General features: G+C 35.0%; 2 protein-coding genes across 3 annotated transcripts; both read left to right on the plus strand.

Moving 5' to 3' along the window:
• The first annotated feature begins 2,625 nt into the window (after window positions 1–2,625).
• Window positions 2,626–7,374, plus strand: LOC108210744 (transcription factor EGL1). Of its 2 annotated transcripts, XM_064089760.1 has the most exons (9): window positions 2,626–2,968; window positions 3,252–3,506; window positions 3,683–3,779; window positions 3,899–3,913; window positions 4,558–4,614; window positions 4,719–5,471; window positions 5,581–6,021; window positions 6,191–6,288; window positions 6,676–7,374. In XM_064089760.1, exons 1-8 carry the CDS (start codon window positions 2,874–2,876, stop codon window positions 6,260–6,262), a joined length of 1,785 nt encoding a protein of 594 aa, XP_063945830.1. In that variant the 5' UTR covers window positions 2,626–2,873; the 3' UTR covers window positions 6,263–6,288; window positions 6,676–7,374. The 2 variants fall into 2 exon arrangements, with proteins under 2 accessions (XP_063945830.1, XP_017237627.1); XM_017382138.2 differs by lacking the exon at window positions 6,676–7,374 and having other exon boundaries at window positions 6,191–6,440.
• A 1,106-nt stretch (window positions 7,375–8,480) lies between these two features.
• Window positions 8,481–13,047, plus strand: LOC108204768 (UDP-N-acetylmuramoyl-L-alanyl-D-glutamate--2,6-diaminopimelate ligase MurE homolog, chloroplastic). Its single transcript, XM_017374372.2, has 6 exons — window positions 8,481–10,502; window positions 10,669–10,785; window positions 10,982–11,157; window positions 11,488–11,633; window positions 11,801–11,965; window positions 12,726–13,047. Exons 1-5 carry the CDS (start codon window positions 8,645–8,647, stop codon window positions 11,817–11,819), a joined length of 2,316 nt encoding a protein of 771 aa, XP_017229861.1. The 5' UTR covers window positions 8,481–8,644; the 3' UTR covers window positions 11,820–11,965; window positions 12,726–13,047.
• The last annotated feature ends 236 nt before the right edge of the window (window positions 13,048–13,283 follow it).

Genomic DNA, 13,283 nt, shown 5'->3' on the forward strand with positions numbered 1-13,283 from the left:
GTTAACAATCATCCATTTACCTGTAAAATCAAATCATACTCGATTATGCATGTGTAATCAAATACAATGTTGTATTTGCAATTAAATTTTATATTATTTTATATTCAATGTATTGCAAATTTAAATTTAATAAATTTTAAGACTATTTAATTTTACTATATTTTACAACGGTTTTTCTGTGGTGTGCCCATGGGCACACACTAAGCGCTAACTTTCATGAGTATGATACATTTTTATTGGTCCTCCAATCATACCCCCCTGCATTTGCACCAAGTCCACCAATAAAAAACCACCAAACTCATCAAAGTTAGTGTTTATTGTGTGCCCTTGGGCACACATTAGAAAGACCCATTTTACAATTAATATATATAAGTAAAAAATATTAGATATAACCTATTAACTATTATATTTTTATTAAATATAATCAATTAATTAATTAAACATATAAAAGCTAAGATGTAAAATGCTCGATATATTATATTCGTTGCACGAGTTGTTCTCTAATAATTTTAATATTTGATTATATTTAAATATTAAATACTATCATTATTATGTATGATTATCTCAAATACTAAATATTATTTTAGCATAATAAGAAATAATCTCAAATTTCATCTCATATAACATATTTCTATTATTTCAAACCTGCCTTTGATTCTTTTGAACAATAATTTCGAAATTCTTTGATCAAAGTCTCCTCTCTATCGATTAAAATTCTTTTAAAAAAATATATTAGTAGCCACAAATAAATTCTTGACGCCTTTGACTATGAACGACAGTTACTCACCAAATATAGTGATTAGTTGGTCGAGTGATTTGCTTAAAAAGCCTCCATCAAAGCTAGTTATTCTTGACACTCAAAAGATCCAAATTTCACTAAAATAATGCAGATTACTATTTAATTCATATATTAAGTCCCGTCAGTTAGGCATTACGTGCTACCCAATATTTCATATTATATGGAAAATACATCTGCGGTTCTAAGAGCATCTCCAACGGTGTTGGCGCTAAATTGGATCTGTAAGACATTATGTAAAATTTGCTGAACCTATAAGACACTTTGCTTCAATGGTATCGACTATATTGGTTGGCTATAATTTAAAAATAGTATGTTATTAATATTTTAAATTGTTAAAATAGAATATATCAATTCAATATGGTAATAAATGATGTACAATTTTCTTACAGATTTTCTTACAGACCTGTAGAGGTTCGACAAATTTAGCCATCCATAGGAGGTTGGCTAAATTTATAGACAGCAGGTGAGCATGGTTGGAGTTGAGTTTTTGGAGCTGTTGGCTAAATTTTTTTATTTTAAGTAAGCCAACTCACCTCTGGCTCACCTTTTAGCCAATGGTTTTAGATGGTCGGAGATGCTCTAATATGTCCACGTAGATATGCTAAATTTCCATTATAATAATTAGTCCCCTATATCACTTTTCTTGCCACTCATGAAATGTTCAATTTTCTTTTTCATTAATATTTTACAACTCTGTTAAACTTTTACAAGTTCACGAATCAATTTCAGATTACTTTTTTATAATTTTCATTTGAAATATTAAAGTATAAATTGATGACCGAATTTTATCTTTTTTTCTCTCATAAATTTAAATTTCTAACAAAGTGATTATATATTATTTTATTTCATCGAAATGATGGTTAAAGACACTGTTCCGAGGGAAAAAATTTATTTTTTTCTCAGTGACACTTATACATTTTTTTTGAAATATAAATATAATGTCTAACCATCTAATTGTAAATGTGAATTTTTAACGTATAAAAATGAATAAAAATTCGACTATCATTTTATATTTTATATTCTTAACAAAAGGTAAATCATAAATTAGATTATTTCAAATATTGTCAGATATTATTGTTCAAGCCAGAGCCATCACCTTCACTATATGTCTTTTTTGGAAGGAAACCTTCACTATATGTTGTCCAACCTTTCATGTTCCTGAGATATTGGCATAAATATTGGCCATAAATAACACCCTTATTTATCTTCATAAATAATACCCTTATATATCTTGTCATTTCTTCTCTCATCTTATCAAGTTGACCTGACCATCTCTAGATAACTTGCATTCAGATTCACCCCATTTTCTCCTGTTTTTTTGGAAGCTTCCATTTGCTCACAAGTTATTTATCACCCCCATTAAATTACCTTTATTGTACACTTCTCCTCCATGTGTACCCCATACTCACATGCTTCTTTCACATTCAAATCACCAGTTCACTAAACCAAAATCTACTGTTAATAGTCAACAATCATTTATAAAAATCTGAACTTGTTGTACATACTGTCCTCTTTCTTTTTCAGGTGGAATCAGAATTCTGAAATAATCATACAATTCCGAATGCATATCAGTAATTTATAAGTTAATGAAATTCAAGCTCGCAAGGGTTGGTTCAGCTGGTTAAAAGAGGAGACTTGTATCCTCTTGGTCACAGATTCTTACCTGGTTCGGCTGCGGGTTCCTACGTAAAAAAAAAAATTAATGAAATTTAATTTATTTTTTAATAATTAAATAAGTCGAATGGGACAGGTATATATTAAGTCTTGGTTAGTTTGTGCCATGTCTTCTTGTAATGAATCATTGCATGCTTACTTTTCAAACAGCACTTTTCATACAATTTCACACAATATCTCAAATTATTGGTAGTTGGTACAAAACAAGATCAAACAACTAGAATATATATACATGTAATTGTTTTGTGGCACATGTTAAATCTTTCTCCTTATTGGTTGGAGGGATCTAGTATATGGTAATAAAGGTACTAATATTATATTGCCACTCTTTGTTTCTGCTGCTATCTTCTTTATTTATGACAGAGGAGTAAGAGATTTTGATCAGCCAGAGGAGAAAACAATGGCAGAGATCCTGAGAAAGCAGCTGGCTCTTGCTGTTAAGAAGATTCAGTGGAGCTATGCAATTTTCTGGGCCATTTCATCATCACAGAATGGGTATGAGTCAGTTCAAGTTCTCATCTTTTCTGTAATTTAGAGCTGATTCTTCACCTCGGTCATAGAATTTCTAGATTTTTCATAATTGTTTGGTTCTTGATTTTTTACAGATTAAGTTTAAAGGGGTAGGTGGATGATTAGTACATTGTTTCATAGTATTTGTTGAAATTTTCTGTTTACTATCTGTACATGTTGGTTTGGTTTGTCATATGTAGCAAGTAAACTGCAGATTCACATGAAAAATCTGATATTTTGGTAGTAATGTATGGTGAAATTTTTTTAGGGTATTGGAGTGGGATGATGGGTACTACAATGGAGATATAAAGACGCGAAAAACAATTCAAGCAGAACAGTTAAATGTTGATCAGCTTGGATTACAAAGGACTGAGCAATTGAGAGAACTTTATGAGTCCCTCCTGGATGCCGAAAACAACAGACACTCTGCAAGGCCTTCTGCTGCATTATCTCCTGAAGATCTTACTGATACCGAGTGGTATTTCTTGATATGCATGTCGTTTGTGTTCAATAGTGGCCAAGGGTATTTCACACTTTCATCTTGTTTAGATTTGAGTTTACTGTTATTTTCTTGATTCATATGAAGTTGACTTTACTTCTTAGTTGCAGAAAGCTGTCCCAAACATCAGTAATTTATAATTTGAAATGTGAATTGCGTATTTGTACTTAACATCTTGATACGTATTTTGTACTTAATAGGTTGCCTGGGAGATCATTAGCAAAAAATCAAACCACTTGGTTGTGCAATGCAAATTATGCAGATAGCAAAGTGTTTAATCGTGTTCTGCTTGCAAAGGTATGTATATTCTGTGATCCTGGATTATGTTTATATCTGCTTAAAATGTCCTAGCTACTAAAGAAAATTCCTCTCCTTTTGTTTTTCATCCCATATCTGGATCGCATGATGTTTCTCAGAGTGCATTGATTCAGGTACTTACTTCAACCTTGACTTTTAAAATTATACGGCCAATTGAAAAAATAGGGTTAATTATCAACTAGGTCACTTATTACGCTAGAAAATATCAAGTGGGTCACTGCGAAATTTTTGGTCTCATTTGAATCACTAAAGTCATAAAAAATATCAAATAGATACCTCTAATATCTTTTCGAGGAGTAAATTTTATTTTTCATTGAGTTTCACACATTTTTCTTAGCTGTTAGTTTATTCAAATGAAAGGTTATGAATTCTAGTATTTACGATAATATATTTAGATTTAAAAAAATTCATTTATTATTTATTTGATATAAATTAAACAAAATAATTGTAAAATTAAAAATAAATAGTAAATAAATTTCTTAAAATCTGAATATATTATCATAAATACTAGAATTCATAACTTTTCATTTGATTATACTAATAGCTAAGATAAATGTGTGAAACTCAATGAAAAATAAAGTTTACTCCTCGAAAAGATATTAGAGGTATCTATTTGATATTTTTTATGACTCTAGTGATTCAAATGAGACCAAAAATTTCGCAGTGACCCACTTGATATTTTCCAAGCGTAATAAGTGACCTAGTTGATAATTAACCCAATTGAAATATCAGCATCATCACGTCTTCTGTGTTTCAGACAGTTGTATGCTTTCCATATTCAGATGGCGTAATTGAAATTGGTACAACTGACCTGGTAAGCTGAAAATAATTTGTCTGGCCCAGTTTAAATGCCTAAATATTTGTTTTAGCACACTAAAGAATGTCTGTTGCTGATTTTATATTTTTGTCCTATTGAAGGTTTCAGAGGATCCTAGTATAGTCCAGCACATAAAATCTTTCTTGGGGACTCCAGGGGCAATTTTTGAGAGTGTTGCTGATGCCGATCTGAACCCAGATACTGAATGGGAAAAAGGCAACATGTGCTCCTCAAATGGTAGTTTAGAAGAAGTTGAGCCAAATTATCAGGCAAAGGAATCACTAGTGGCTGAACGCCTTGATGATGGCACCTCTCAGCAAAAAAGCTGGCAATTAATGGATGGTGAAATCAGTAACACTTTCCTCGACTCTGGAGATTCCAGTGACTGTATATCCGAAACCTTTATAGCCCCTGAAAAGACTGTCCCTCAACAAGATAAATATAACAAGGTTGATGAAAACCGTCTACTTGAGCTTCAAGGCTCCAAGGATATGGAACTGACCTCAGTTGAGATTCTGGAAGATGATATCAACTACCAAGGTATTGTGTCCACCCTTCTGAAGACTTCCCACCAATTGATTATGGGACCATGTTTCAAAAGCAGTATAAAAGATTCATGCTTTGTTAGATGGAAAAAAGGCAGATCCCCGTGTAAATACAAGTCAGGTGGAACTTCTCAAAGATTGCTGAAAAAGGTACTGTACGAAGTTCCTGTAAAGCATAACGATGGTAAAATAAGGAAACCAGAGAGTTTTGAATCTGATACAAACCATGCACCAGAAGAGAGAAGGCAAAGAGAAAAGATGCAGGAAAAGTTTATGATTCTTAGATCGATAGTACCTTCAACTGGCAAGGTAGCTAAAACCCTAGACTGAGATCATTTTGCGTAGTGATATATTTCACACACTCTCATGTGAGTTTTGAATTCTCATTGTTTCAGATCTCTCTCTCTATTTTTTATAGGTTGACAATGTGTCATTGCTTGATGAGACTATAGAATACCTTAGAAATCTTGAGAAAAGGGTTGAGGGATTAGAATCTCAGAAAGAGCTTGTAGACGTAGAAGCAAGAAGGGGAAAGAGAATTTTTAATGTCATAGAGAGTACTTCTGATAACTATGGCGACATGAGAGTAAGTTACAGCAAGAAGCAGGTGCTGAATAAGAGGAAGGGTTCTGGTACCAACGCTATGAATGCTATAAACCAATTGCATCAGGAAGACAATAAGACTGACGACGTGAAAGTTTCTAAAACAGGGAAGGGCATTGTCATAGAGATTGAATGTCCTTGGCGAGAGGAGTTGTTTGTAGATATCATGGGCGCAATAAACAACCTTCATTTGGATTCTCACTCGGTTCAATCTTCCAAGATTGATGGAAACCTTTCTTTGACGATTAACTCTAAGGTTCATTCTAATTGCCAAACTTTTATATATATGTAAAATAAGCACACTAAACTGCCTGCTCATCTGAATGCATGTGGTTTCTTTTGCTGCAAAAATGGCCATGCTATTAAGTTTTCAGTCACCTTTCCCGTTTTTGGTATCCTACTGAATGATTATGGTAATAATGCAGGTGAAAGGATCAACTATGCCATCTGTAAATATAATAAGACAAGCACTTCAACGAGTTACCAGAAAGTCCTAAAGGCCATGTTTATGCCATATTCGAAGGTTTGCCTTTGTCTACTCAAGGACCTGTATGGTATCTCTTGATAAGAACCTGAGGTTCTTGAGTTGTGATTTTAATGTAATCTTCGCAGATAGCTATGTTGTTCATGCATTCTTCTGCAGCTCAATAAAATCTCTCTGAGTATTCTGCTTCAGCCCATATACGCAATTTTCTGCATCCCTATAATTAATTTAAAAGGCTCTACCTAAATTTCTTCCTATAATCAGTTTAACACTGCAGACACAGGGTATAATTTTATAAAACAGCTGCCATACTTAAATAGTACTCTACATGCTTTCCTTTCTTTACCGCCAAGATTCCATTACAGATGATAGGTAGTAAGGTGATTCTGTTTTGATGGACTGACAGTTGATTTTGCAATTTTGAAGGTTCTAGTATGTTGACGACAGAATTTATCAATCTATCGATCCACTAGGACTACATAGTCGTAATTTTTCAGACAATGGATTTAAGGTAATGATTTGATTTAGCCAAGTGATTTCCGATCAATGAAAGGGGGACAGAAAACCTCGTTACAACTCAGAAGAGATAAGCTGGGCCAGTATACATCTTTCCTCTGAGTAAAAGGGGACTTCATATTTCCCACTAAGAAATGCACTTGGCTGTAGGAATCATTGCTCATAAACATCAATCTTCAATCTTGGTAGCTTATATTAAGAAAATGCACATCATGTATGTACATTATGGTTGTGAGGTAAGCTACAATTTCAATGATGACCAACTGGCAAAAGGCACTCGGTCTCGGGGTTTTTGTTGAGGGCCTATACTCCAGATCTTACGAGTGACTGAACTTTAAACCCATGATCTTGTACTGATGGAAAGAGATAGATCTTTACCAATAGTTAAAAAAATTTCTTTCCAAAGTGTTATGAACTATAGAGTGTCATGATTTAGATAAAACAACTAACCGGAAGTGATAAAAAATTGTGAGTTCTAATGTTCTATTACTATATCTTAAACTGAGACACCTGTGTACAAACATAGAAGCAATATGGACAAGTGAAATCAAGCTCTACAAGTTTAAACGTCTCGGTGATCAGAACTATCATTGGTGGAAGTAGGTAACCTGTCAAATTATGTGCAATATCATCTTCAATGTACTCATATTGTAAAGTGATTGTTTTTTCTACTTTCTATTCATGAGATACTTGAAATGCCTCATGCCTATGTCCATGATCATCATCAACGTTCACATAATGTGAATCAGTCGTTTCTTTTCACACCTTCGTCGCCATTAGTTATTGCATTTTTTCCTTGCCTAGATTCTAGAAGCGAAAAGATTCATTTTTTCAATTGAAAGGAAACTTTAGTCAACTCACCTGATGAGCCTGAATTTATTCAGATCTCCTTCCAGTATAATTCAGAAGCTTGCTAGATGTTCATTTACAGCTATAAATATTAATTTTATCATAAACATGATAAACTGTAATTGATTTTTCTTTGAAATCATAAATATTAAAAATGATTATTTAAACTTCCATCGAGGCCTCCCAAGCTGGTTTATGTTGCTGATTAGAAATTGTGACTGTGACATCCTTGCTACTGCTAAACAATAAATCCAGCAACAAAACTGTGGTTAGATGTTTCTCCGTGTCATCGAAGCTTGCCTGAAGTTCTTCTTTGTAAATGTTCCCAGGATTCGGGGAAGATACGTCTGCTAACAAGAAGCAAGAAAGGTTTTCACAAATTACTAATAGATTATTGCATGGAAATTAGAGTGACTCTTCATCAGCAGGTTTCAAATATCCAGCTTTGCCAAAAATTTCACAATTTAGGGTGCAAAATGCGAATCTTGACAAGCAGTTGAATGTTACCGCGACATGAACTACCTGTCTGTAGGTCTGTGATCTCCAATTTCAGACAAAGGAGTCTACAAAATCAGGGCCGCAGAATGGCAGTCCTGAGATTAGTGAGACCCTAGTCAAAATCAGTTTTCGAAAGCCCTAGAATATGTACTGCAGAGGATTTGGAAAGTTTTGGGACCAAAGGCGCTAAAAGATAGAAATACAAACATTTTTTCAACTTATTTTTCTGTAAAAATACTGAAAAATAAATAAATTCTATCTTAGCATTTTTTTTACTTGCATGATAAGTGCCGAAAGTAAAATAAAAAATCACTGCACCCAGAGTCCACAGATGAACTTATGAGCGAAAAGTTGAAGTTACCCAAAACAACATCCTGAACAATCATTTGTCCAAAAATGAAAACTTTCCTGTCTGTAAAACCTCTATCCCCTTTCTTCTCCAAATTCTAAAACCCTCCATATCCATATCCTCCCCCCATCTCTCTCTCTCTCTCCCCCCCCATCGCTCTCTCTTCCCCTCCCTCTCTTTAAAATGACACTCCACACTATCTTTACTCTGTCTCCCCCACTTCCCATCTCTCTAAAATCTTCGTTTCCACCCAAATTCTTGAAAACCCACTGCCCTAATTTCCCAATTTTTCGAATAAAATCCCCTCTTTCTCTAACCCCATTTGCCATTGGCCCTGATGGAAAATTCTACCCAACCCCATCTGACAACGACCCACCTGAAGCCGCTGAAGACGCTACTCATGGTGTTAATAAGTACACCCAGATCAGTCGCCAGGCTTCTCGGGCTCGAAAAATCGCAGATGAGGAATACAAGAAAGACCAGTCCATTTTTCTGAATGCCATTGCTGATGTGGAAGATGCACCAGACAATCCCAATTTAGCTGAGGAAAATGATTCTGGGGATGATTTGTTTGGGGAAATTGATAAAGCTATTGCCTTGAAAAGAAAAGAGTTTGTTAAGCAAGGCTTGTTGAAGCCGAACCCGAAGAAGGAGAAAGGGAAGGCTGGTGAAGTGGTTGATGAATTGGAGCCTGAAGAAGCTGATGATTTGGAGGAGATTGATGAGTTACAGGGATTGGCTGGCAATGTCGAGGACTCGGAGTTGGAAAGTTCTGATCTTGAGGTTAGTGATGATGATTTGAGAAAGAATGATTTGTCTGATAATGAATCTTTTGATGTTGATTTCAATAGTTTTGGTAGTGGTAAAGCTAGAATTGTTGATCCTAAGTTTAGAATGACATTAGCTGAGCTTTTGGATGAAAGTAAGGTTGTTCCAGTGTCGGTCTACGGGAATTTAGAAATTGAGATTACGGGTATTCAACATGACTCGAGGATGGTTGAGTCGGGTGATTTGTTTGTTTGTTGTGTTGGGAAGAAGAATGATGGGCATTTGTTTTTAAGTGAGGCTGATAAGAGAGGGGCTGTTGCGGTTGTGGCAAGTAAGGAGATAGATATTGAAGATACGTTAGGATGTAAGGCATTGGTTCTTGTTGAAGATACAAGTGCGGTTCTTGCAGCATTGTCTGCATCGTTTTTTAGGTATCCGTCGAAGAAGATGTCTGTTATAGGAATAACGGGAACAAATGGTAAGACAACTACTTCATACTTAATCAAGGGAATGTATGAAGCTATGGGAGTGAGAACTGGAATGTTAAGTTCCGTGGAATACTATATACATGGGGATAACAAGTTGGAGTCACCACATACGGCACCAGATACTGTTCTAGTTCAGAAATTAATGGCAAAGATGGAGCATAATGGGACAGAAGCTCTTGTTATGGAAGCTTCTTCACATGGACTTGCTTCAGGGAGGTGTGATGAAATCGATTTTGATATTGCAGTTTTCACTAATTTGACTAAAGGTCATTCGGATTTTGATGGGTCTGAGGAAGAATATAGGGATGCCAAGGCAAAGTTATTCTCGAGGATGGTGGACCCAGAAAGGCACCGGAAAATTGTTAACATTGATGACCCACATGCAGCTTTCTTTATATCCCAAGGGAACCCAGAAGTGCCTGTGGTGACCTTTGCCATGGAGAATAAAAATGCTGATATTCATCCATTAAAGTATGAATTATCCTTGTTTGAGACACAGGTGTTAGTTAACACACCTCAGGGTATATTGGAGATCTCATCAGGTTTGCTGGGTAGGCATAACATTTACAATATCCTAGCAGCTGTTGCAGTCGGAATTGCAGTTGGGGCACCTTTAGAGGATATTGTTAGAGGTATTGAAGAGGTTGATGCGGTGCCGGGTAGATGCGAGTTGATAGATGAGGAGCAGGCCTTTGGGGTAATAGTGGACTATGCAAATACTCCTGATGGTCTGTCTAGACTCCTTGATCTTGTCAGGGAGCTTGGTCCAAGGAGGGTCATTACAGGTATTCTTCTTAAATGTTTTGAACTCTCAGTTGCGGATTTAGACATATATTATTAGATTAAACAATGCACAATTTTTTTTGAACAAGCTTTACTGTCTAAGAACAAGCTTAGCTTCTACTAATGAATGAATTCTTTCTCTGACCAAACTTTCATGTAAATGTGAAGTTATTGGGTGTTGTGGAGAGAGCGAGAGAGGGAAGAGGCCATTGATGACAAAAATCTCAACAGAGAAAAGTGATGTGACTTTGTTAACATCTGACAATCCAAGAAACGAGGATCCATGTAAGTTTGCTGACCAAGAAAGAAGATAATATGTTCGAGATTTATTCTTGAGCCATAGCCTATATAATGTTTTTTAGTTTGTTGCAACCTTGATCTCTGAAATACAAGTCATCTTAATCACGTTGTATTTTCTTAATGTCTGGCTCATACAAGGTAACCGAGAACCTACTAATGTCTTTGTATTTGTTTTCACCAGTGGACATCTTGGATGACATGTTGTCTGGTGTGGGGATGACTATGCAGGATTACTTGAAACATGGAGAAAATGACTATTACCCGCCACTTCCCAATGGTAACAGACTTTTTCTTCATGACATTAGACGGGTAGCTGTACGTGCTGCTGTTGCCATGGGCGAGGAAGGTGACGTTGTGGTAAGTGTAGCAACAAATTTGATCCTTTTCTTGTCTTTTGACATCTGAAGTAAAATATCTATGAGCAGTTTACGAAGGCACACAATTTGAGTATTACATTGAATCAGGAGTACAATCAAACAATTTAATAAATTACAAGTTTAGGAAGTGAAGATAACTATCTGTAGCCATAAATTGAATACATTTGACGCTCGCAAATAAACCTTTTCTGCACTCTTAACTTGCCTTGCATCCCTCTCTTGATGCAATAATCAGATCTTGGAACTGTAATTTATGTTTGAGACTGGAAAGGTCTTTTTGCATTTTAATGTTACTGTCCATATGTTGAAGGTGGTTGCTGGCAAAGGCCATGAAACATATGATATTGAGGGTGACAAAAAGGAGTTCTTTGATGATCGTGAAGAATGCCGAGAAGCGTTGCAGTATGTTGATGAACTTCACCAAGCAGGAATTGACACGAGTGAATTTCCATGGCGGTAAGTTAATTTGTTATTATTTTGCATGCAATGCATAATGATACGCAATTGTGAGTTGCTAGTCATTGAAAATGGTAAATTTATGTTTTCTTATAGAACTCAAAATCAAGTAATTTTTTATGCTTGTAGTTGAATGATGATGTGTTCTATTATTCACACTGAAACAGGTTGCCGGAGAGTCATTGAGGTCTAGCCAAAAGAAAGGTATAGAGAAAATATTGATGTTAGCTGAAGCTTTGGAGCCTCTGGGCTGGAATGTGGGCTCTCCATAAATTCAAATTGGAATATATCTGCATTCCCGTTCAAAATTTAAGATATTACCAAATTTTAAGGTCAGTAGCTTTTTTCGAAAATCCTGGTTGCTAATCATGATATGTTAATCCAATTATATATATAAAACTATCATATTATATATAACAGTTTGATGTGTATTTGCTCTATCCAAGTGAAGAAGCTTTAAATATTTTCTCCGCTTAAGTATGCTTCAAAATTTCGAGGTTGATTTCTCATCTTAGAATATGGTATCCATGAGACAAGTTAAATTATTGCTAGATAAATACATAAATGTTTAAATAAATTAAAAGGTCCGGACCGTCCGGTTAAGCAAAATATTAAGAAAAGTCTTTTTGACCTTGTTTGGATAAAATCTACATTCACTGTTAAGCTTATTATAGAGTTCTACTTAACTAGCATGAGTCTATTGCAGAAGGGGTGTGACGTGTACTTGTAAACCTTATGTCTGTGCAATTGTGCATCTATTATTTCATATCCAAATGTTTTGTGTTTGTGCCATGTGTAGAGTCACCACAACCATCCCTGAAGTAAAAAGCACTTGAGTCCATGTCTCATACAGCTTTTCTGAAGTGAATTTAATAAAATCTTAAAGACGTATTTCCTGAAAGGCCTTAACAGGTGGTTTAGTTGCTTTTACGGCACAGTATGAATTTTCTGCTTGAATCTGAATTTTCATATTAACAGTAGACCAATACAATTTATAACACATTGCATACCAATATTTGGGCTTTTTAGTCGAATCCGATTGCGTATTTTGGGACTTCTTATAAATTAAATTTCTTCTTGTTTGCTGTGCAGTTATCCGGCCTGGCTGCTTCATGAAACTGTTATATTGGTAGTTCTAGGTAAAGGTACAAATTTTGTAGCAAGTAGATAGTTTAGTTCTTATAGTGTCAACTAGAACTGTCGACCGCTTCTCTCTTGGAGACTAGTGTTCCCGGACTTTCAATGTATATTTGTTCTATACATGTTACTGAAGAACACACGCTATTACATCGAAATATGTTCTGAATCATTGTAATCATTTACGAACTGGGCTCTGTACTTAATTTAAGCATTGGTTTGAGGCTGTTGAACAAGGTTTTCCAGAGCTTTATACTTATCAGAACTTACAGTTGAATTGTTGGATGAAATTTAATGTTTTTTCAAGTGTATATCATCCTATTCATATCTGAATCTTTAGACTGTAGTGCTCTAAGTTGCTAAATCATAACCAGATCATCTACTTTGTACAAATTCCAAGATATCTTAAAAATATGAGCCAACACATTTTTGAGCAAATTATTTGAATTTAGGATCTTAAAAGTAATTTTTAAGCATCTGTTATTAGGATTTCACATGGGATCCAAATTGTAT

The sequence above is a fragment of the Daucus carota genome, chromosome 1 (genome assembly GCF_001625215.2).
Source record: "Daucus carota subsp. sativus chromosome 1, DH1 v3.0, whole genome shotgun sequence".
NCBI classification, from domain to species: domain Eukaryota; kingdom Viridiplantae; phylum Streptophyta; class Magnoliopsida; order Apiales; family Apiaceae; genus Daucus; species Daucus carota.